Source organism: Hermetia illucens, chromosome 5 (assembly GCF_905115235.1).
Source record: "Hermetia illucens chromosome 5, iHerIll2.2.curated.20191125, whole genome shotgun sequence".
NCBI classification, from domain to species: domain Eukaryota; kingdom Metazoa; phylum Arthropoda; class Insecta; order Diptera; family Stratiomyidae; genus Hermetia; species Hermetia illucens.
The window spans coordinates 54,136,996-54,162,238 of NC_051853.1; the positions used below are offsets into that span (position 1 = coordinate 54,136,996).

The 25,243-nt window shown below is 42.1% G+C and overlaps 1 protein-coding gene across 2 annotated transcripts in view; it reads left to right on the forward strand.

Annotated features, from left to right (window-relative positions):
- LOC119656613 (sterol regulatory element-binding protein 1) overlaps window positions 1-25,243 on the forward strand; it is a 30,390-nt gene that overhangs the window by 2,247 nt on the left and 2,900 nt on the right. For both annotated transcript variants that reach the window (XM_038063051.1, XM_038063052.1), the window contains exons 4-8: window positions 7,469-8,102; window positions 8,162-8,340; window positions 8,442-9,056; window positions 9,197-9,588; window positions 9,650-9,764. In XM_038063051.1, the coding sequence (XP_037918979.1) occupies window positions 7,469-8,102; window positions 8,162-8,340; window positions 8,442-9,056; window positions 9,197-9,588; window positions 9,650-9,764 (1,935 nt within the window). The remainder of the gene's footprint in view (window positions 1-7,468; window positions 8,103-8,161; window positions 8,341-8,441; window positions 9,057-9,196; window positions 9,589-9,649; window positions 9,765-25,243) is intronic.

The following is a 25,243-nucleotide window of genomic DNA, read 5'->3' on the forward strand; positions in this document are numbered from 1 at the left end:
TCGGGCGAGCGCAATGCTGACCACATTGCCTCCTAGTGTACCGTTACGGTCTTGAATGAAGTGCTCTAACACACTTCAAGGCCCTGATCCAATATGGATTGTTGCGCCAACGATTATTATATATTATTATTATAAAGTTCCGTTCGATAGAGGGTTCGGCCTGTCTAGATCCGATTTTCCGTTTTTTTGCGGTCAAAGGCTTAGCCTGAATGAAGGCGAGAGGCTCTCCAATGACCTTCGAGTATATTAAGTCATCGCTATTTTGGTCAGACTTTGGGTCATTTCTTATCCACGTCGTATCTCAGCTGATAAGATCCCGTCTGCGTAAATTACACCATTAAACTAATTTTATCACGATGAGTGTTTCCCCGTATCGATCGCTGATGTTTTAACTTCGGACGCGATCATAACGTGTTAGTCACTGGTCCACCTGTATGTATACAGATGAAGACGTATCATCTGTATACATACCATCACGTAAAATATACAGCACGTACCGTAGCAAACACACTATAGGCAAAACATTTCGCAGCATTGTTCGCATGGTGAATATATGAAAGAATATTATCCGATACACTACGTGTTGGAACGTATAAATAGAACTTTCACGCCACCGCGAGGTGGCGTTGATTGTCCTTGGTAGTCGGTCAGTAACCAGAACAATACAGGCTAACAGAGGGAATCACACTGCGGTAGATTTTGGATTCAAGGCTAGTATATACAGTGCAGGTAAAAATGATAAGACACAACATGCTGACCTGTTGTATGCCAATGGAAGCGATCGACTCCGCTCCCGCGTGGTAGTCTCAAAAGACTTCCAGGCTAATTTGGTTAACCACCTATGTGATGGCGACACTACATCGGCTAAACAAACCATAAAAATACACGAGGCAGATAAAGAGATACTATGGTGCCCTGCATATTTCCCCTTTGACACAGAAGACGTTCTCAGTGGAACGATCATCAAAGCTATCCAATATGCCAAAAGTAGAGGAATGGGAGTAATAGCAGGATGTGATGGCAACGCTCACCACATATGCTGGGTAAGTTCGAACATCAATGCAAGAGGATCGAGACTACTGGAGTATCTAGTAGGAACCGATTTGCAGATTCTTAACTTGGGTAATGAACCCGCTTTTTTCAACGTGGTCAGGCGAGAGGTCATCGATATCACGGTGGCATCTCCTGACATCGCGGCTCTGATCGGAGTGTGGAGAGTATCAAACGATATCACACTCTCCGATCACAGACGCATTGATTTCGTAATGGGCATGGATCCACCTCCACCCACTCCATTTCGGAATCCGCGGAAGATAGATTGTGTGATGTATAAAATAGAATTGAGCGCCCGAGTCACGATCCCTGGGAAGCACAACAAATCCATTGCTGGAATTGAGAAGACAACCCAGATGGTCACAACTAGCATGAGAGAAGCTTTCGAAGAAAGCTGTTCACTCAAGATGCAAAAGAAGGGTAAAACATCATGGTGGAACTCGGATTTGGCAAAACAGAGGAGAACGACAAGGACGCTCCTCAATCGTGCTCTGAAGTGTGATTCAGGCGCTAGCTGGAATCGCTATAAAGAGGCACAGGATGCTCCAAAGAAGAGCATAAGATCGGGTAAGCGATCATCATGGGGACGCTTTTGCGAAGAGACTTACTCTCTTGAGGCAACCTCAAAGCTGAAGCGGATTCTGGTTCAAGAAAGTGGCTAGAAACTGGGTTATTTACGTTTACAGAACGGGAGGTACACAGAAAGCGATGCAGAAACGGCAAACCATTTGCTTGAAGTGCACTTCCCAGGCAGCATCCAAAATCTAATCTCGGGGCTAACAGGTGCATACAGCCCTCAACCGAGAGACTGGAATCTGGCATGCAAATTAGTATCACTGGAGCGAGTAAAGTGAGCATTTAACTCGTTCCATAGATACAAGTCTGCAGATCCGGATGGCATCATTCCTGTGCTAGTAATAGAGAGAATGGATGCCCTGGGTCTACATATTCGGAAAATATATCGGGCATGCCTAGCACATGGTTATATTACAAACTAGCGAAACCCACCTACAGAGACGCAAAAAGCTTCCGATCGATCAGTCTAACGTCCTTTCTGCTAAAAGGACTAGAAAGACTAGTAGATCATAAGGGATACACACATTCCTAAGTGGCCACTTCACCATAGGCAACACGCCTACCAGAAAGGCAAATCCACGGAGGTAGCACTCCATAAACTTACGGCAAAAATTGAAAAGGCGATGTTTGAAAAAGAATACGCCTTAGACGCATTCATGTACATCGAAGGTACCTTCAACTATGCCTCATTCGCGGCAATTTGTGATGCGGCAAGACAGTATGGAATTGAACCGCTGCTGTTGGATTCTTCACATGCTAGAGTGGAGAAAAATCCACATATCGGTCGGCCAGAAGTCTATTGAAGCAGGATGTTTCAGGGGCTGCCCACAGGGAGAGATTCTCTCTCCACTGTTATGGCTCTTGGTAATAGATACCCTGCTGTGGGTCCTGGAGGACAAAAAAGTCTTCGCGCAAGCATTTGCGGATTACCTAGCCGTAATAATTACCGGCAAGTTTGCGGACGCAGTATGTGATCGCTTGAATGCAACTCTGTATGAAATTCACAGTTGGTGCCTCCGCAAGGTGAACGCTAGGTCTACTCTCAAAGGTGAAATTGTAAGGATTCACGTAGTCGAGTGGAGAAATTTGGACCTTGCCGGCAGGCGAAAATCCTTGTGAAAGAGCCTAGGGCTACTAGAGTGGCATTGTTGTTGTCCCTTAAGAAGCGGGACATGAAAACCCTAGTAGGGCTTTTAACGGGACACTGCTCCTTAAACTACCATATGGAAAAGATTGGGGTAGTGGTTTCGGCTATGTGCAGCCAATGTGAGGAGGAGGAGGAGACGGCCCTGCACTTTTTATGGAGCTGCTCGGCATCCTCAGATCTGAGACGAAGACACCTTGGCAAGGTTTTCTTCAATGAAGAATCTGCACACTCTCTGCCTCTGGAGAATGTTCTCAGATTCGCTAAAGCCTGCGAACCCCGTAGGTGGGAAGCCATTGAATAGGCGATTTACGGGGATAGTACAATGGGCCTAACAATGGCCTGAGTGCTCGGAGCTGCGGCTCCCCCCAGTAAACTAAACTAAGTTTTCGGTCTGGACGGAGGATTATTAGATTAGCATCCAATTCTACGCTAACCGCACAACAAGTTGCGGGCAAGGCAGGTGTTGACACTGCCATTAAAAATGTCCGAAATATTATCGCACGAGCAAATCATCTTAAGTGCCTCAAATTACAGAGCAAATCGCCTCTCACAGAAAAGCACAAACTGGCCAGAAGGGCTTTTGCAGAAAATCACTTGCGTTGGAAGAAAAAGTACCGGCGTGACTGTTTTAGCTATTATTTCCATGACTTAAGGAAGGAAGAGAGAGTGTTAAGTAAAAGACAGTTTGGTGGCGGAAGTCTAATGGTTTGGGTTGCAATTGGATACAATGGGCGGTCAACTATTCGGTTTTTAAGAGGGAAAATAGGCAGCTCCAGGTATGTGCAAATGCTACTTGAGGTATTTGGCGACAATTTGGGGCAATCGCGGATCAGCCGTTTATTATCCAGGAAAACAATGCTGCGATTCATTGTGCAAAAGCAGTATTTTCAGCAGCAACACACTGAGGTCTCCTGATATTTTGCTAGGCCGGAGAGCCGCATATGCTCAGAACAGCATCGGCCCATATCAAAGAGGCTTCACTCCAGACAAATCAGCAATAGATCAGATATTCTCTCTCTGCGGCAATAGATGTTCCATCATTTCTTCATCGACATCAAGACCGCCTATGATAGCATAGCCAGGATAAATTATACACGGTCATGAAAGAGTTCGGTATCCCAACGAAACTGACTGACTGGGCTGACCGCGACCATTGTGTGAGGCCAGATAAAAGCAGCAGGACCACTTTCGAGACCTTTTAATATCAACAGCGGTCTAAGACGAGGGGATGCTTTGTCATGCCTTCTCTTTAATCTGGCCCTGGAAAACGTGATCCGCGATGCAGATGTTAACGTGCCATCTACACGTCTACCGAACTACTGGCCTATGTGACGAAATTGACTTCGTGGGAAGAACAACCTGAGATGTAAAAACTGCCTTCATCCGGATAGAGTAGGCCGCGCGAGGTCTTGGGTTGTAAATTAATGAAAGCAAGACGAGGTACATGCTTGCAACGTCACCACCAAAGAACAAAGAAGAACAAAGAAGAACAATAAAGATAGGAGACTACAACTTCGAAACCGTTGCTAATTTCTCCTAACTAGGATCGAAAATCACAACCGATAACAGCTGCGACGATGAAATCCGCACACGGTTGTTGGCAGCCAATAGAGCCTATTTCAGCTTATAAAAACTGTTCCGCTCGACAATGATCTCGCCAATCTTTATGTATACCTCGGAGACTTGGGTTCTTAGCAAGGATAATTGCGAACTCTTGGCTGCGATCGAGAGAAGAATTCTTCGAAGAATTTTTTTCATGTGGATGGACGTAGCCTATGATGAAATTAATGAGCGATACAACAGATGCCTGGTTGTAGATAAAATCCGGTCCAACGGGTTGCGGGGGGCAGGTCACTTAATCCGTATGGGTGAGGATGATTCAGCCCGCCGAGTCTATAAGGGTAATATCTATCCTGAATATCTGGCATATCTGGCTCAGACGGAGCGATTGCGTAGACCAGACAGCTTTTAGTGATATCGAATTGGTGGACCTCGACCCGAAGCCGGGATGTTTGGAGTTCCTTACTAAGGCAGGCCTAGACTGGATACCGGTTGTTGTTTATCTAGTGTCTCTAGCGTCTCTAGCTTGACCTTAGCTAGAACTGGGCAGTTAGAAGTACTTGTAGACTTCTCCCTGTTCTCCAACTTAATTCCAATTTTAGAGTTTGATGGGACTTGTGGACTGGTTCCCTATAGGCCAGTATCCCGTGCAAACCGTCGTAATTCTGTATGCATTCGCCTGGCCCAAAAGCTCTTGTGATCGGGGCTTGTAATAGGCGGGTGAAGTTCTCCTTGACTCCTTTATCATCTGAAGTCAGCGGCTACTTCCTCTCAGATCTGAGGAGGCCGGGAAACTGCATATGCAGGGCCAGATCCTCCTTTCCTTACATATAGCGGTCGCACATTGGTCGACTTTTCACACGTCAAGTATCAGAGCAATTTGAAGGAAACACAAACTTATCAAAATTTATTACGACTAGATCGTCCACGAATCCTTGGGTAAAGCCCATTGTGTCTTCCAGGAGCCATAACAAGGTGTCCACTGCCAAGAGAGAGCCCCTCCCTGTGGACAGCCCCTAAGACATCCTACCTCAATGGATTTCAGTCCGACCAATATGTGGATATTTCTTCCTTCACTCCAGCATGTGAAGGATCCAACTGATTAATAACGGATCGATTTCATGCTGTCTTGCTGCGACATAAATTGCCGCGAATAAACCACACTTGAAGGCACTTTCGATATCTATGAATGCCTTTAAGGCATATTACTTTTCGGATATTGTCTTCTCAATTTTTGCTGTGAATTCATGGAGTGCTGTCCCCATGGATTTACCTTTCTAGTAGGCATATTGCTTTGGTGAAGTGGCCACCTGTATGTATCTCTTATGAACTGATCTACAACTCTTTCCGTTGCTTTTAGTAGAAAGGAAGTTAGGTCGAACGTTTAACGGCTGTGTAGGTGATTTTCCCTGGTTTGCGAATGAATGTTGCCTTCACATCACGCTAGGTAATTGGAATATAAGAGTATGCCAGGCATGTGCGGTATATATTCCCAATAGGTAAAGATGATGCTAGTCTCTCGGTTGAAGACTGTATGTGGCTATCGACTTTCAGCTGTTCCATCTTGCTTGGGGTCTTGTTAGCACCTTTTACAGTGCAGGGAGGACGAGTCCCGCGCAGATGCTTCGATTCATTCCTCCGCCAGATACGCTTGCTCCTAACATATGACCAGCAGGTAAACTCGTCAGTTAGATGAACTTACTCCTAGTCCGGTTTTACTCCTTATGTTCAAAATAGTTCAAAGTTGTTCGACAACCAATTTTGACTTGTCTGGGCAGACGCATCATCCTACAGGAACATGTACGGATTTCCAGACGACACAGTATCGCTCTATGGCTTCACTACATTCTTCAAACTTTTGTATTTTCTTTTTATTAAAGAATTTCGGGGCTTCACATCCACTGGAAACAGCACCTAGCATGTGAACATTCATCAGAAATTTCGTTCTTACAACAATGAGGGTATCTTCAGGGTCGTGGATGAACCTTGGCGCTGTCTTCTTGTTCCTTGGTCATTCTTGCGATTGTTTTTTTGCATCCACAGTAAAAATTTTGTCGTCAAAGGTAACCCTGAGTTGTCTCGCAGCATTATTTCTTAAGAACCATAAAATTGTAACCTTCAACTGTCTTTGACTTAGCAGCTTCAGAATGCATCTGTTTCACTTTGTTTGTGAATGACTTATAGCGGAGATCCTTTTCAACGATTCGTTCTGCATTCACAACAACAACCGATTACAATTTTTAGTTAGCACGAACACTTTAAATTATCGCTGTTTTCATTTATACTCCAAATTTGGAACTTGGCGAGGGGCGACGACCTGTTCCTCTGCGGGTAGTTGCAACAGTGAAATATCAGCGAGGGTGAAAAGTCATCAGATGATGGTCCCTTTAGAGGTCGATGTCAGCACCTTTTTTGCTACGTGCATTCATCTGATGAGGTTTTTGTTACCGGTCAGGCGAAACTCAGCTGATCTTGTCGTAGCATTGTGTTCTAACAGTGCCGCCTATGTGGTGAATGTTGTAGAAATCTACAATCCTTTCACCGGCTTCCAGTCTATAAAGTAGAAGGTGGAGAGTACTCGCCAACTTACTTTTTTTTGAGCCTAGGATGTACAGAATAAATCGCCGGAATCCTAACCTAAGTTGTATAAAGCAAGCATTTTGGACGATTTCGACACCGTTGTCGGAGAGCGTGCGCATATTCTAGAAACCAATTAAAAATCATTTTCGATATGCATAGGTGGAAGCTGAGAGGTAGTTCCTTTCCGAGACGTGGATAACGTTTCATTGATATAATGAATTTCAAAATTCGCAAGTTTTTAGCTCACTAATTTCTATCCCTTTTTAGTCACCCTTTATGATGACAAACAGGGAATACTTGAAGCGAATTCCTAGCCCCCAACTTAAAGGGATATTCACCATTAATATCAATTCTTAGTAATTCAACCAGTTTAGACTGGAAACTCAGGATGCAGATACTAAAAAATAAAAATTTTTACGATTAACGCGGCATGAAGGGTTACCTTCCCATTTGACATACGTAGGAAAAAATATATTTAAAAATATTAACTTGAAAATGAAAGAATATAACGAGTAATTTACAGAATCTCATATATATTTGGTGTTCTTACAGGTAAAAGAAGTGAAACGATCAGCCCACAATGCAATTGAGCGTCGCTATCGTACGTCCATCAACGATAAAATCACCGAATTGAAAAATATTGTCGTCGGTGAAAGTGCCAAACTCAATAAATCTGCAGTTCTACGCAAAGCCATTGAAAAAATCAAAGATTTACACAAACAGAACTATGATCTCAAAGTGGAAGTACAACGCCTGCAACGTGAACTCATGGCCCGCGATGGTTCCAAGGTCAAAGATCTTCTTTTGATCAAATCGCATAAGAACATTTTGAGTGAGGATACCATGTTCGCCGGAAAAGTACCATTAATCACCTCCCCGATGACACCTCCTCGCAGCGATGAGTCGAATCCTTCACTCTCCCCATCACCATTGGATTTGTCGTTGCCAGCATCACCATACAGTGGTGAATCGCAAATGTCCAACTCGATAGTGAAGGAGGAACATGACCTGATACCGTCAGTGCGTGGTATGGGCTCACATTCGCGCCTCGCTTTGTGCATGTTCATGTTTGCATTTTTGGTGTTTAATCCGTTCAAGTCATTCTTGAATAATGGATTGTCAAATGACGGAAGTGGGTACGACATGGGCACGACCAGAAGGAATATTTTGTCGATCGGAGATGATTGTATGTATCTCATGTTGTCAGAATGAAATTTAGTTATAAAATTAAATTTTCTTTAATAGATTCTGGAATGATGATGAATGCAAGCGCTTCAATGATTCTGTGGACCGTAAATATTATGATTCTATTCTGCTGCTTGGTGAAGCTTCTCGTGTATGGCGATCCAGTGATGAGCTCTAAATCTCAAGCTGCTGGCGAATATTGGAAGCATAAAAATCGCGCAGACCTGGAGTTTGCTAAGGTAAGCTAATCTTAGATTCAGATTCGTAGATCTCATACACTCTTTTTCGTATTTTCACTATAATTGAAACTGTCTCAATTTGGAATTTTTGTTGCCAACAGGGGAATTCATCTGCTGCCTATGCTGAATATCTTCTATGCTTGAAAATCTTCGGACTCTCGCTACCCACATCGCGAATTGAAACATTGACGACTACCGCATGGCAATTTGTTCGACTTTTCTTCCATCGAATCTGGGTTGGGCGTTGGCTTTCCCGAAAAGCGGGAGGACTATTTTGCCCACAGGAAACTCGAGTTGAGGCTTTGAATTCCGCTAAGGAACTGGCACTAGTTTTTCATCGTTTGAATCAGCTCCATTTGTCGACGCAAATGAATGATTCGTATGGACTAATGTTGGCTCTATTCGCAATCAATATGTCCGAAGCGTCTGCTGGTGTGATGAATCCATCTGATCTTATTGACATTTATCTGACTGCTGCTTTGCGAATTAAGAAAAGTTGTCCAAAGGCATTGCAGTTCTGTTGTCGGTATTACGTGAGCAAAGCGAAGCAGGAGAATGCCAAGACGTGTGGGCATATTAGTAAGTTTAAGTGGGTTTTCACTCCGAATGGATATCGGTACTTCATAGCGTATGAATTGAAGTACGATCGATCATCGGTGGAGCCATTTTTCACGGCGTTGAGCAACAAATCGGATCCTATGTCTTATGTGGTGAAGGTGGGTTGAAGTTGAAATTATTATTGGCATCAAGACAATAATTGTTTCTCGAAATCTTTATTAAGAACATAAATCGCCTACAATAGTCGTCAGAAATAGAAAACATTTTGCTCATTTAACTCTTATTTGTATTTTATTAGGACTATCGCGAACATTTATTACTTAAAGCCCTCCAGCTTCTGGTTGGTGCTGGGCACGTAAAACCTGATCTTGAACAAGAAGCAATTCAAAGATCTGAGAGTACACCATCAGCTCCAAACATTCGTTTCGGTACTCTCATTGGTGACGTTCTCAACTACATTCTTTTGCTTAACGAAACAATGTCAGGGAAAGATGACTTTAGCGGCAAAGACGATCTAATTGTTTGGTGGTCGAGTATTTTGAGTGTGGCTGCTTATTGGCTTCTCGGTGAGGATACATTTGCGAAGGAGCTTTACGACACCATTGATAAATTACCGGAGCAGCTGAAAAGTGACGACGAAACTTTGCCCAGAGCTTTGTATAACATGTTCCAGGCGAAGAAAATGATCGTGTAAGTTTGAGGATTGATTTTTGGTTTGGGATTGTAAGTAATATTGGAGTTGTTTTTACAGAGGCGGAGACCTTTCTGAGAGCGCCAAGATTTACGAACTTTGCAACCGATCGAGTGTACTTTTGGAAGACAGCTTGACATGCAATAAAATCAAGCCAGCCGAGGGGATGAAGCTGGTGAGTAAAATATTTATTGCATTTCTTATATCCCTTTTCTCGAACATCAACGCAATACTAGTATTTTCACTCGAACCATAAACACACTTAGGTTTCCCCGTTAATTGGATCGTCTCTTAAATTGATAACAATTTTAAACTTCTTAGAGCATAGGAGTTGTTAAATTTTAAGCAATTTTCAGGTAGTGAAGGGTTTTATGATTTATTGAATGACCCTCTATACGCATACGGGAGTTGGACTGTAAGGGCAGATCCCTTAAAAGAAACAAGCTGAAATTTAAATAAGAAATTTGTTTACTCGAGCAGAATATATCTGTTCATAATTTTTAACGTCTTTGATCCTCCTGAAATGTACACATGCCTTATGAGTTCATGCCGTAATGCCTATCATTGTGTTTCAGTATTTTTCTTTTCAAACTTCAATTTTGGCGTATTCGTATTACTTGTACTAATGGTTGGATCCAGTGCCATCTGTCAAGGTTATTTAGAATAAAGCTATCTCACTTAATGTCGTATCTATAATTTAATTTTGTGCTTTTGAGAAGTTACTCATGGTAGGCTTAGTAAGCCAAACTCAGTCTTCTTTTTGCTCACGATATTTTTTGTGAAAATTAACGAAAGAAATCAGTATTGGGGAAGGTCTAGGTGCAATTATGTCGCTTTTACAAGCTATCAAACTGGCTAATAACGTCAAGCATGACGTAGGAGTCTCTGTCTTTATCTATTATTTGAGCATTGCAAAGTAAACGAAAAAAATTTAGCTGAAATTACTCTACTTGATAACGAAAATGGAGCGCACTTAATAGATAAACGTGGGATTTGGAGGTTACACGTTTTACGATAAAATACACATGTGGTATTGACACACTTATAATATTGTGATGAATTTGTGAGTCAAATATGTTTTATTGGATCATCCGGCTGTTATATTCTAACAAGCGTTCATTGAAGGCAAATGTAAAAAAAATGTCAAAATTTTAGGGCATTGTGGTCTCCTTTTTGACTTTCACTACTTTGATCAGTAGGAACAACCTGGTGATATTAGTTATGTAGATAAATTGACGATCAATTTTGCGATTAATACTTTAAACAACACCTGGAATCGTGAAACATCGACAGACATTCAATTGGTCGATTAAAGGGGGTTTTAAACTAATTCAATTGGTGCTTAGGAAACGTTTTAGAATTAAAGTCAACGAAGTCCACAGAATTAAGTCAAGAGCATAACTCCTTCATCAACAACCGGCAATGTTTCCTTGTGTTTATGGAAAAAAACGACAGCCCAAATTTTCGAAACTCATTCTGTAAGGCAGGAGCACCTTTGGGAAAATATATATAGTTATTTCCTGCATATTTGGATTAACAGCGAACTACAATGCAAAAATATGTAGTTAGTGATGAGGTCTTGAAAATGTCGAAGCATGACGTTGCATCGTTGTTGCTAGGTCTAAGGCTTTTTCCTCATCACTTAACACATCGTTCAATAAGTCCCGGGACTAACTATGAAAACAACATTTTATCGGCAAAATTCTTTATTATTTATCAACATAATCTCCTTCAAGGGTTATACAATCATTCCAACGCTTCTCTAACTTTTCAATGCCATGTTTGTAGAACGATTTGTCTTTTGATTCAAAATGAGCCTCAGTAGCAGCGATCACCTCCTCATTTGAGCCAAATCTTTTTCCCTGGAGCATCTTTTTGAGATCCGCAAAAAGCCAGCAGTCGCTGGGGGCCAGATCCGGCGAGTACGGAGGATGAGGAAGCAGTTGAAAGCCTAATTCGTTGAATTTGGTCATCGTTTTGATTGACTTGTGGCACGGTGCGTTGTCTTGATGAAAGATGACTTTCTTCTTCTTCATGTGTGGGCGTTTTTTCGCTATTTCGGCCTTCAAACGATCCAATAACACCATGTATTAGTCGCTTTTGATGGTTTTTCCTTTTTCGAGGTAGTCAATGAAAATTATACCATTCGCATCCCAGAATACGGACGCCATCACTTTGCCGGCCGACTGTTGTGTTTTTGGACGCTTCGGGCGGCTTTTACCGGTTGTACGCCATTCAGCTGACCGCCGACTTGACTCCGGAGTGAAATGGTGAATGCATGTTTCGTCCACTGTCACATATCGACGCAAAAAATCCTGCTTATTGCGAGTAAACAGTGCCAAACAGCTCTCCGAATTATTGATACGTTGTTGCTTTTGTTCCATTGTGAGCAAACGCGGCAGCCATTTGGAAAAAACCTTTTTCATAGCCAATTTTTGGTGCAAAATAGTAAATGCACTACCAGTTGATATCTTCACCATCTTAGCTATCTCGCGCACTTTCATTTTGCGGTCACCCATCACGATTTTCAATACTTGCTTGGTGTTTTCGGGAGTTACTTCCTAATTTGGCCAACCCGAACGTTCTGCATCATTTGTATCAGCACGACCGCGTTTCACGTCGAAAACCACCAACAAATGGTTGTTTTCGACGGAGTAGAGTCCGGATAACGATTTTCAAGCCATTGCTGAGCTTGAACAGTGTTTTTTCCCCATTAGAAAACAATGTTTTATCAACACACGAAACTCGTTTTGGTCCATTTTTCCACGATTGCAAAGGTAGCGTCAGTTTAACCACTATAGCTTTCTTAGTTATGTTTCGAATTACATCAAATTTTGACACATCTTATCTGAAGGTTGGTACTTCTGAACCTTGAACCATTATACGTATTATTAGCGCCATTTCTACGCTAGTCCCGGGACTTATTGAACGATGTGTTATTCCTATTTGTTATTAAAATCCACTTTGGCATTTAGATTTTCACTGGTGATTTCTCAGGACACTCAAAATAATTTATCGTTAAGTTTGTGGGTATTTAAATTGTAGTCAGATTCGCTAAAGACTAAAATTCATACTCGAAAAGACTGTCCAAATCATAAGTAAGGTCATGTTACTTGTAATATTTTTTTTCGGAAATGGTGATTGTCGAGACACTTGAGCATCAACTTCTTGATGATAATTGATAATTTAGTACCATTGTAAGGAAATTGAAGCACACGCTCATGGAAAATGAAATAGGGAAAAATCAATTACATAGTATAGCCATAAGTTCTGTCAGTCAAACAAATCTTTATTTCTCACGAAGTAATAAACCAAATCAATCGAGAAGTACACCATTAGAAAAGGGAAACATAGAGCTTTCAACCGAAAAAAAATATTCAAAATGGCCACCGCTAGCAGCTATACAGGTCCGAAGTCTGTGAGACCATGCATCGATCGCTTCACGCATGGTATGAAGCGGTATTTCTCGAGCTTCACGCACGATGCTGGCCTTCAAACTCTCCAAATCGGTGTAAGTTCGATCGTAGGTAGTCTCCTCTGACTTAGCCCAAAGGCTGTAGTCCAGATGATTCAAATCTGGGCTGCCTGAGGCCCTTTCATCCGCAGTTTTGAAATCAGGAACATGCACCGCTAACTACTGGTGAATTATCTTGGCTTGGTGAGCGGGGGTCGAGTCCTGCTGGAAGCACCACGGCTTTCCAGCGAATAGAGATACACTCAATAGCTCGACTACAGCCTCTAACATCTTTTCGTACACGCTCGCATTGGTTTTGATGCCGGCCTTGCCGAAAAGAATATCAGTTACTCCGTGGTATGTATGAGACGCCCCACCATACCATGACAGAAGTCGGGTGGTGACGACGTTAGAATCGCGAAGCATTTTCGTTGGCTTCATAACAATTATGAGCGTATGCTCGATCATTTTGTCGGTTGAATTTTTCCTCGACAGTAAAAAATTTCTCATCAGAAAATATAATTTTACAATAATTTTTATCGGGAATTCGTTGCAGAAGAGCAGCACACAGAGTCCGCCATATTTTCTTCAGTTTTGGTGTTAACATATGGCTAACGCACCGCCGGTACGCACCGAGACCGATGTCTTCTAGTAAAATACAACTCATACTTCGAGTTGGAACGCCCATTTCCGTCGACATTCGTTTCTGTTTGCAACTAACACGCTCGTGCACAACATGCACGACATTCGGGCGACGTACGGAGCGCGGGCGCCCGTCCCCGAATCCTTCGTTTAACGGCAGCTTTTTAAACAAACTATGAATCTTTCTCGGCGCATTCCCACATTGGTGCAATGCAATAATCGCGATTCTTTTTTCGTAGTTACCGAACTTCATCGTGTTGTTGTTCACGCGCTACTGACCTTCGGAACCTGCAAGTCTGACGGAAGTGGGGTATTTTGAGGTATTTTCCGTGCGGAGTGTTACCAGGCAGGCCTAATATTTCTCGCTATGCGGATCGACTGACAACTTATGGCTATACAATGTAGAAAGAAGATTCTATCTGAATTTTAATGAATACAACGCTTGAAGGCTTAGACTTCCATTTTGGCTGACAGAAGGCCAGAAAGGCAGAGATATCTTCACAACTTGTCCAGGTTCGTCAGCATCTACACGCGCTTGCACGCCTCTGCATTAGCCAAACTTGAGAATGTTTGGTTAATACTTTTTGCGGAAAATCCGCGTATCTAAATCACAGACACAATTGCGATCTGGCGTCAAGATGATGTTGAAGCGCGGCCATCTTTGGGCGTCTACCTTACTTCGGTATCCCGAGGGCTTAATTAATCCGAAACGCCTCTTCGGAACAAGTAACCGAACAGATCGCGACAAAAACCGCAAAGAATCCAAAAATACTTGCGGCACTTTGAATCACTCACAAAAATTAAACCGACAACTTGAAAACAAAAACAAAAATTATTTGTCGAGTCAATCCTCCCCCTCCTCTCATGGAACGTGCGCTCCCTGTACAGAGATGAAGCTGATAAGCAGCTAGCCGATACCCTGTCCCAATATAGGGCTGATGTAACAGCGTTGCAAGAGATGCGATGGACAGGGACCGGTTTCCTGGAGAAGAGCCACTACACCATATATTATAGCGGCCATCCAGTAAACCATGTGCTCGGAGTAGGTTTCTTAGTCAGCCAAAAAATGAAACCTGCTGTTATCGGCTTTGAAAGTATAAGCGAACGGCTATGCACTCTGCGCTTGCGAGGCAAGTTTAGAAATATAAGCCTCATAAACGTTCACGCCCCTACAGAGGAGACTGCAGAGTCGGAGAAGGATACCTTCTACGAGGCAGTAGAAAGAGCCCTCGAAGCCTGTCCCAGATATGATATCAAAATCATACTTGGGGATTTCAACAGCCAAGTAGGGAAGGAGCCCGTATTCAGGCGATACGTTGGCTCCCATAGCTTACACGAAAAAACAAATGATAACGGACTGCGGACTATTCAATTAGCAGGGTCACACGAAATGGTTGTTGGAAGTACCTGGTTTGCGCGGAAAGCGGTCCACAAACATACGTGGGCCTCTCCAGACGGGACCACTTTCAACCAAATTGACCACGTGTTGATCGAACGCCGCCACCTCTCAGCCTTGATGAATGTCAGAACATATAGGGGGGCCAATATAGACTCGGATCACTATCTCGTTGGCATGGTGCTCCGAGCTCGAATAACAATACCACCTAGAATCCCCTCTGACAATCAGGTGAGAGTGAACACTGAAGCCATCCACAACACAACCCTCCGCGACACCTATAAGAGGGAAATGGATGCCGCAATAGAGGACCTGGAGATGAAGCATCAACTAATGATCTTCACAACCACCTGAAGAACGTTATCATGGATACGGCCACAAATATACTTGGCCCCAGCCGCAAAAGGAGTCGGAACGGCTGGTTTGACGATGAATGTAAGCTAGCAACGGAACGGAAGAATGCCGCATACCGAGTAATGTTGCATTCTCAAAGAACGCGGGCACGCGCAGAGACTTATCACGAACTCCGTCGAGCGGAGAAGCGACTTCACAGACGGAAAAAGGAAGCCTGGGAGAACCAACAAGTCTGTGAACTAGAAAAGTACAGGGAGCAACCGCACCAGGCGCGGAAGTTTTACCAACAAGTCAGCAGGATGAAGCCTTATACACCTCGATGCTCATCCTGCCGAGACAAAGAGGGAAATCTGATTTCCGACAGAATGGGCATATTAGAGCGATGGGTTGAGTACTTTGATGAGCTACTGAACAACCAGAACATCGGCGAGTTGGAGGTCCCGCCAACTGAAGACGACGGACAAATACTGCCACCACCAAGTTTAGGAGAAACAGTCCGTGCAATTCATCGGCTAAAAAATCATAAGTCGCCAGGAGCCGATGGAATTACAGCCGAATTGGTTAAATATGGAGGCGACCAGTTACACCAAGTGGTTCATCAACTTGTGCTCAAGGTATGGGACAGCGAATCAATGCCTGACGATTGGCAGCGAGGCATAATCTGTCTCATACATAAAAAGGGAGATATCACACAGTGCAGCAATTATAGAGGTATCACGTTGCTGAGTACCATCTATAAGATATTCTCCACTATCTTGCTAGGCCGGATAGCCCCATACGCCCAGAACATCATTGGCCCATACCAAAGAGGCTTCACTCCAGGCAAATCAGCAACAGATCAGATTTTCTCTCTGCGGCAGGCGATGGAAAAACTGTTGGAATATGGACAACAGTTGCACCATCTGTTCATCGACTTTAAAGCCGCCTATGATAGCATAGCCAGGGTAAAACTGTACACGGCCATGGGAGAATTCGGTATCCCGACGAAATTAATAAGACTGACTAGGCTGACCCTGACCAATGTGCGAGGCCAGATAAAAGCAGCAGGATCACTCTCAAGACCATTCGACATCAACAACGGTCTACGACAAGGGGATGCGCTATCATGCGTCCTCTTTAACCTGGCCCTCGAGAAGGTGATCCGTGATGCTGAGGTGAATGCAAGAGGTACGATCCTCTTCAAGTCCACCCAACTACTGGCCTATGCTGACGATATCGACATCATGGGAAGAACCACCCGAGACGTTCAAACTGCCTTCATCCAGATCGAGCAGGCGGCGCGAGATCTTGGGCTGCACATCAATGAAGGCAAGACAAAATACATGGTGGCAACGTCAGTACCGAAGACGAATCAACCAACAACATCAAACCGCACTGGTCAAACACAAACACGAACAAGAATAAGGATAGGGGAATACAACTTTGAGACCGTTGACAATTTCTCCTATCTAGGGTCGAAAATCACAACCGATAACAACTACGATGAGGAAATCCGCGCACGGTTGTTGTCAGCCAACAGAGCCTACTTCAGCTTACAAAGACTGTTCCGCTCGAAACGTCTCACCATAGGGTCAAAGCTCTTACTGTACAAGACTATGATCTTGCCAGTCCTCATGTATTCCTCGGAAACTTGGGTTCTTAGCAAGAAAAATTGCGAACTCTTGGCCGCGTTCGAGAGAAGAATCCTCCGAAGAATTTTTGGCCCCCTACATGAGGATGGACGATTCCGTAGCCTACACAATGACGAAATCTATGAGCGATACCATGACCGTACGGTTGTGGATAAAATCCGGCTCAATAGGTTACGGTGGGCGGGTCACTTAATCCGTATGGATGAAGATGATCCCACCCGGAAAGTCTATAAGGGCGATATCTATGGTAGGAAAAGAAGACGAGGCAGACCCTGCCTAAGATGGAGCGATGGCGTGGGCCAGGACGCCAGACAGCTTTTAGGGATATCGAATTGGTGGACCTCGGCGCAAAACCGGGATGTCTGGAGTTCCTTATTAAGGCAGGCCTAGACCGGATACCGGTTGTTGCGCCGTTGATGATGATGATGAATCCTCCCGCGACGTTGTTGTCGTCAATCATTACAAATGCCTGCTTCACAAAACAGTGAAGAGGAAATATAATTAACTCTCAGTTGTAAAGCTGGTATTACTTGATCTTCGCAGCATCAATTTTTACTTATGGAAGTTGTTGGAAACATGACAAGTACTTTCCAGCCACAAAGTGTCGTGACCATTGAATCTACAATGTGGGACAGAATTGTGTAAATGTTCTTCATATTTTAGACTGTTTATGAATTGCCCTGAATCGAAAGATAAATTAAAAATCCTTTTTATGGTTTACGAAAGACAATTTATTATAGACAATATAAAAATCAAAAGGTGATGCAAAAACTTATCTATTTAAGCAAAAAACAAATCTATTTTATTTTATATAAACAAGTAGGGAAACCGGAAGCTTGACGCTTCAGGTATAAAAGGTTTTGTGTTTCCCTATGTGAGGAGCATAACGCAGTTTTCCATTGGCTGATATCATTGACTCGAGATATTTAAATCGCTCAGTTCTGTCAATGGTAGTAACCTGCTCAGAACTGAGCGATTTGTCTCTGGTCAACGCTATCAGCCAATGGAGAACCACGTAATGAAATTGCTTCACGCCCTAATGCAACTTGGTTGAAGTGGCATTCTACAATTAGTGTTCTTTGTGATCGACGTATTAGCGAACGTCTCAAATCTAAAATTTACCGTAATGTCGTCCGTCTGCCGCTCTCTATAGTTCTGAGTGTTGGACAATGAACGGCGTCTTGCGGTAATTTGGGACTAAGGTGTTGCATTGGACTAGTGGCGTGATCACATCGGAAATGAGGATATCCGCGATCGATAAGGGGTTGCACTGCGAGTGAGGCGTTTTGGATGACTTAATTCAATATGTACGGCGTTATTTCGCCAATGGCGTCTCCAATGTTGGATCCGAAGTCGTCCAAAGGCGGAGTAAGGACTTGACGTATTTCCAAAGAAAATATGTCAGGTCGAATGATCGCGGGAGTTAATTGATGAACGTTTGTCGGAAGGTGACCTAGCCGCTAAATTTTTCTTTCACAACTTCGATTGTTGTACCGTTTGTGACCCATGCAGCGCCGTCTTGTTGGAATCACAGTTCGGATATATTGATGTTGTTAAACTTTGGCCGCAGAAAGAAAAAAGTTAATATCACTCTATACCGAGGACTATGGATGGTAATGTTGTTTCCCACATTGCCATGCAATAACCTTCACCAAACTGTCAATTTCAGTGGATGCATTGATGCCTGGTCGAATACTTATGGATTGTGACCGCAATTGAATCATCAATCGCAATCACTGAATCAAAAATCGGCTTGGTACGAGAAGATTATATTTTTGGATAAAATCCGAACCGCCGGCCATTATTTCCAGTGCCAGTTAGCGAGCTAATGGTGTTGTATATTGTCGATCAGCTTCAATTATTATGTCAGCATAATCGTTTAAGGATGTTGGCCTAAATTCACCGGCAAAATGAGCTCGATTGGCTTTCTGGCGATGCTTAATTTAGCGGATCGGCGTTTCTTATATACTCGGCGCTCCTATGGCGGCTGTGTTTTCTGCAGTTTGCACAGATCTTTGTCTCATTCGTGGCTTAAGTACCAAAAGAGTATTTGCGCTCAAACTTTTCCAAAATTTTACGTTTCTTATTTGCAATGTGTTTGACAATCGTTGTTGTTTTTTTTGGTGGTCCACGGCGTCCCGGTGAGATGAATATCTCACGATTAGTTGTAATCCTAAGACCTGAATGGCACATTAGTGTCTCAAGAACAACTTGCTTCTTTCTTTAGTGTAAGAAGTCCTTGACATATAAAGACACATTACTAGCGAAGGAAACGGAGTTTACAATTGTTCATTTTTTTAGTTTCTTTGGAAACATGTTTTTCCTGACGTGTGGTTACCTACTGGGCTAAAAGTGTTACCTACAGAACGCGTCCGGTTTTAGTCGTCTCTGGGCTGGTGCAGGACGTCCGTTTACGTTAAATACGGAGGTCCGGCTCCGAAACGTTTCAATTAATTTAGTAATTTTTAGAAGAGATTTTCTGTCCAAATCAAATGGTCCAAAGTGCGCCGAGAAAAAGTGCCAAACTTTACAATGGACTTATATCAACCTCTTGAGTCAATGAAATGTGATAAGCTTTCGTTTGAATACAAAAGTGTTAAAATTTACAGCATTGTAATGGAAGATTTTCAGAAGGAAAAGTGTACATCAGCCTGATTTCAAAAGAGTTGATAGACGATCAAAAGGACATGCTATTTGTATTGTGTCAAGAACTCCTGGAAATGTTTGAAAATTTTAATTTTTAAATACACTTATATACCATTCGGACCAATTTATTATCCTCATTTGGATCAGAGGTTTTGTGCACTACAAGTTCGTACCCACCCGGATTACTGTGAATGCAATTTTCTACTTAAAACAGCTTGGAAGATTGAACAGAGGAGCCGCATATTGCCAAAGGGACATTAAGAATGCTTAAAAATCCCATTACAACAATAGAATTTTGATACGATTCCTGGCCAGGGCAGATAGATTTTCTCTTCGCTACCTAAAAAAGGCGCGCTTACTGGGACCAAATGTACCGGTGCAAATGTCTCACACATCAGACAAATGTTTGAGTCAGCATCAGACATCAGATAGACAAATCTCTGTGTCAGACAAATGTTTATTTCAGAGAAAATCTTTTTCGACATCAGACAAATGGTCTGTCTCACACATCAGACAGACGTCAATCAGACAAATGGCTGGGCCTGCGTCAAACATTAGACAGACGTCTGCCTATCTGCTTTGGCCACGCCCAGCCATTTGTCTGATACAGAGCCATCTTGAAGTAGAGGTTTGGCTGAGACAGACTGATGCAGAAAAAGATGTAGAAATTAAGAAAATAAAAAGGAAGAACATGAAAGGAAGAACTTCTTTTTTTATTCAATCGGAACTGGAGATAAAAAACTTATTTGTTTCGACTGTCTTACACGAATGCTGATTAATCTAGGCCAAATTTTAACACTGTAAGACCAAACCATCTGGAGAAAAGTAGTGGATGTGATCGAAACTATTTCCCTGTATTCGGATGGAAGAATAAAAAGGGAATGCTTTCGGAAGCAGTCACTGTGAAAATCAACGTGAAATGGCGTATATTTGAAATATACCGACTTCAATTGTTAAACTCGATCTACTCTCTGTCTATCTGTCCGTTCGTCGGTCTGTGTGTCATGCCTTATATCTCATAATTGCTTCCTTCTATTGATACGAAATTTGATACAAAGGTGGGACCTGTGTATACCATTGCCTGCAGGGAGTTACATAGTTCCACCTTGAATTTAAGGGGGCGAGGGATCCCCATACATGTAAAAGGAGGATGTACAATTTTTTTCACCGAGTATAGTCATGTGGGGTATCAAATGAAGGCATCGATTAGTACTTTACGAGGCCGGTTTTCGTTTTGACATTGGTTGTAAAGGGGAGGAGTGCGAGGTCCGAAAATGATCAGTTACTCCAACGACCTGTTCTGCGAAACTAGCGAACGCAACTATCTGAAAAAAATATTGTGGTCCATGCAGGTAGTATCTAGGTCTCAAAATACCAATACCGGTTTAAATAAAGTTATAATGGTAGATTACCATATTTATTATAAGTATATTTTTTAGAAATTGAGTGGAAACTCTTCCTAAGTTTATCCTAGAATCACTAACTTTTACAGTAATATAAGCTATACTATAGAGCATGATACTGCAAGCCTTGGTGGAAATCGCATGATTACTATCAAAGTTATATGTCAAAGTTGTTACTTTTGTGCAATTTCGGGCATTCTGAAAGTCAATATCATACTAAAGTGAATGCGTTGACAAACTAAATGCACGTTACGAGTTAGGTACAAATCGGACGATTGGCCGCTCAAATACGCTTATGTAAGCAATACGCAAAGTCTTTCATACCTGAAGCGTTCAGCTTTCGGTCTTTCATAGCTGAAGCGTTCATCTTCCGGTTTCTCGACTTGTTTCGTTTGAAATCAATACCAGGTTGTTCAATAAGTTTTGCGGTTCGATAAGAAATTTATGGGTTTTATGGGTTGAAATACACTTTATTGTTCAGTGTAGTCTCCGTGAACATCGATAGACCTGTTCTAACGAGATTCCAATTTATAAATTCTATCCCTGAAGTGAGAATCTGGAAGGGCTTTCACAGCTGTTATAACCTCATCATTTGATGAAAAACGCTTTCCACGTATGCATTTTTTAGGATTGGAATTGGATTTTTTTTCTTCTGCAAACTTGGTCTTTTTTCATGAATTTGTTCCTTCACCTGGTCTAAAAAATTACATTAATATTCAGAATTTGTTGTTTTACTAGTTTGCAAATAATCCACAAACAAAATTTCTTTCGCCTCCCAAAAAAACTGATGCTAATACCTCCTTGGTCGATTTCTGAACACGAACTCGTTTCGGAGCCTAAGAACCAGATTTGCTCCGCTCTTTGCCTTTTTAAGGTTTTGTGTAAAACAAAACCTTATTAAAATCGATTCAATGTCTGTCTGTCTGTCTGTCACACGCATTTTTCTCCAAAACGGCTAAACCGATCCGAACGAAATTTCGTGGACAGATGGGAACTATGAAATCCCACGCATACAGCGAGTGGCATAAATTTAGGTGGAGTTTAAAGAGGGGCTCCCCATACATGCAAAGGGGGGATTCAAAAATTTTTTTCACCGGATATAGTTGTGTAGGGTATCAAATGAAAGGTCTCGATTTGTACTTTCCGAAATTGACATTAGTTTTGGCATAAATTGCAAAGTGCGTGAGTAAGGAGTCAAAATGTACGCACTTGAAGTGAGACAGGACTCATTTTCGGAAACTACCCAACCTAAAAATCCGAAAAAAATCAGGGTGGTGCGCCTAGATGAAATCTAGGCCTCAAAATATGTCCCATTCCGATATCTGCTCAAATAAACTTACTAATAGTATATTACTACTTTTTAGAAATTTACTGAAAAACCCCCCTTTAATTCATCCTAGGACATCTGAATTCTGTACCAGCATAGGGGACAGTATTTCATATATATGTGCTAAATTTCATGGAAATCAGGCAATTAACGCCAAAGTTATAGCAGTTCAAACTTAGCAATTTCGCGCGAGTTTACTGCTTCCAAAGCCATGCAAATCAGATCCTGACGTCATAATTATCCGGAATAAGTGACATTCGCGTGGAATATTAAAGTCACATTTATGGAGAATCTATTTATCTGCAGCCCTTTTTAAGGTTTTGTGTAAAACACTTATATGAAATCTAATCTTCGAGAGATGTCCCATTCCGGTATCTGCTCAAAAAATTTACTAATAGTATATTATCAACTTTTAGAAATAGACTAAAAAACTCCCCTTAAGTTCATCCTAAGTATACTAAATTTTGCACCGACATAGAGTGTCATACACATGCCAGGTTTCATGCAAATCCAACTATTAGTGGGAAAGTTACAGCAGTTCAAACTTATCAATTTCGTGCTAATTAACAGCATTCTAAGCCATACAAATAAGATGCTGACGTCATAATTAACGAGAATAATTGAAATTCTAGTGAAATACTAAAATTCCATTCAAGAAGAATCTAATTCTCCCTAGCCCTTTTTGAGGTTTTGTGTAAAACAAAACCTTATTAAAATCGATTCAATGTCTGTCTGTCACACGCATTTTTTATATTTGGTGTTGGTTAAATTGTTGGCATTTTCTAATAATATTAAACTCAGAGTGTGAAGCGTATGAGGTTGACCATTATCAACACAGTGCTTTCCATCAAACGATTTATTTAAATCGCTTTCTAGAAAATAGAGGGCAATGGAATTTTTAGCTATATTACACGGAGCTGTCGTGCACTCGTCGCTCCTCACATCTTTTTCTTTGTCTTCAATCTTCAGTTCACAAGCGGGGTCGGCTAGTGGTGATCGGTTTCGTCATTTTATTTTATCAAATGCCTGATCAGGATGTAATCGCGAGACGTTTAAATCCCCATCAGCATATCACATAGGGAAACACAAAACCTTTTATACCTGAAGCGTCAAGCTTCCGGTTTCCCGACTTGTTTCTTTTGGTTCAGGATCATGGTGATAGACCCAAGTCTCAAATATAGTGATGAATCGATTCACAAAATTCACTTTATCCCTTCGAAAAGGCTCTAAATGTTGCTGACAAAGTCGCATTCGAATGTGGATTCGTTCCATTGGTAGCGAATGCGGCACCCACCCATTGTGCGCACAGCTTTTTGAAACCCAATACTTCAGTCAAAATATTGCTTACACTGCTCAATGAGATGCCTAGGGTTCCTACTAAATTTATTTCAGTCACTCAACGATCTTTTAATACGAAATCCTGCATTTTTCCTACGATTTCTGGCGTTGTTGCCGTTTTCGGACGTTCTTGACGTGGATCGTGTTCAAGGTTTGTACGGCCACGCCTAAATTCAGCAACCATCTTTATACTGTACTAATTGAAGGCAAAGAGTCCTTATACGCTTTCAACATTCATAAATTTCCTTTGCTTTTAAACTTTCCAAAAATAGAAAATTCAATCACTGCACGATACTTGATTTTTTCCATTGTAAAAACTACTGTGACAAGTCGATACTAAATGGCTTGTAAACAAAGAATGAATGACAGATTGAAATGAAACTTCACATACGTGTACGTGTAGTGTACTAACGTAACAAAATAAAAATTCGGCTAGTAGCAATGCCCCTCTTATCGAACCGCGAAACTTATTGAATAACCTAGTACAGGGTGCGGCAGCATAACTTCCTTTTTTCAAAACTCAATAAAAACTATTGTATGCGTCGGAAAATATTTATTTATTTTTTATAATGTAGGTACATGTCTAAAGTTTTTATTTACATTGTTGTGAAGATCAAATCTGTTAGGTGACGTCCTCCATTCTCCATACATTGCGTAAACCGATTTCTGGCGTATGTCATGACTCTTGCTAGCATAGCAGGTGTTATGTTGGCAATTTCTTCTTGGATGTTGGTCCTCAAATCTTGTAGGGTTCTTGGACGGTTCACATAAACACGGGATTTCAAAAAACCCCATAGAAAAAAATCACAAGGGGATAGATCGGGAGAGCGTGCCGGCCATTCCAAATCGCCTCTAATTGAGATAAGGCGCTCTGGAAAGTGTTCCCTCAAAACAGTCATCGATGCTCTTGAAGTGTGTGCTGTTGCACCGTCTTGTTGGAACCAAGTGTCCCCAAATCCAAATTTTCTAGCCGTGGGAAAAAAAATTCTGTAGCATGTTTACATACCGGTCCGAATTCACTGTCACTGTAACCTCATTTTCTCAAAAAACCAGGGACCAATAATTCCAGCTGAGGAAATTGCACACCACACTGTGACTTTGGGTGAATGCAAAGGCTTTTGATGCAATTCTCGAGGGTTGGTGTCAGCCCAGTAGCGCACGTTTTGTTTGTTAACCGACCCACACAAACGAAAATGGGCTTCATCGCTAAAAAAAACAATAGCACCCTCGGGAACGACATCAAGAAGAAGCTCACACGTGTTCATCCGAGAATTGGAGTCACGTTCTGAAAGTTCCTGCACTATCGCCATCTTATAGGGATGAAAATCAAGATCATTACGAAGAATTCTTCTCACAGAACGATCGAATAGTCCAAGGGCAGATGCGTGTTTGCGCGCAGAACGCCTTGGCGATCGCAACATTGACGCTCTCACTGCTTCAATGTTCTCAGGTGTTCTAACGTG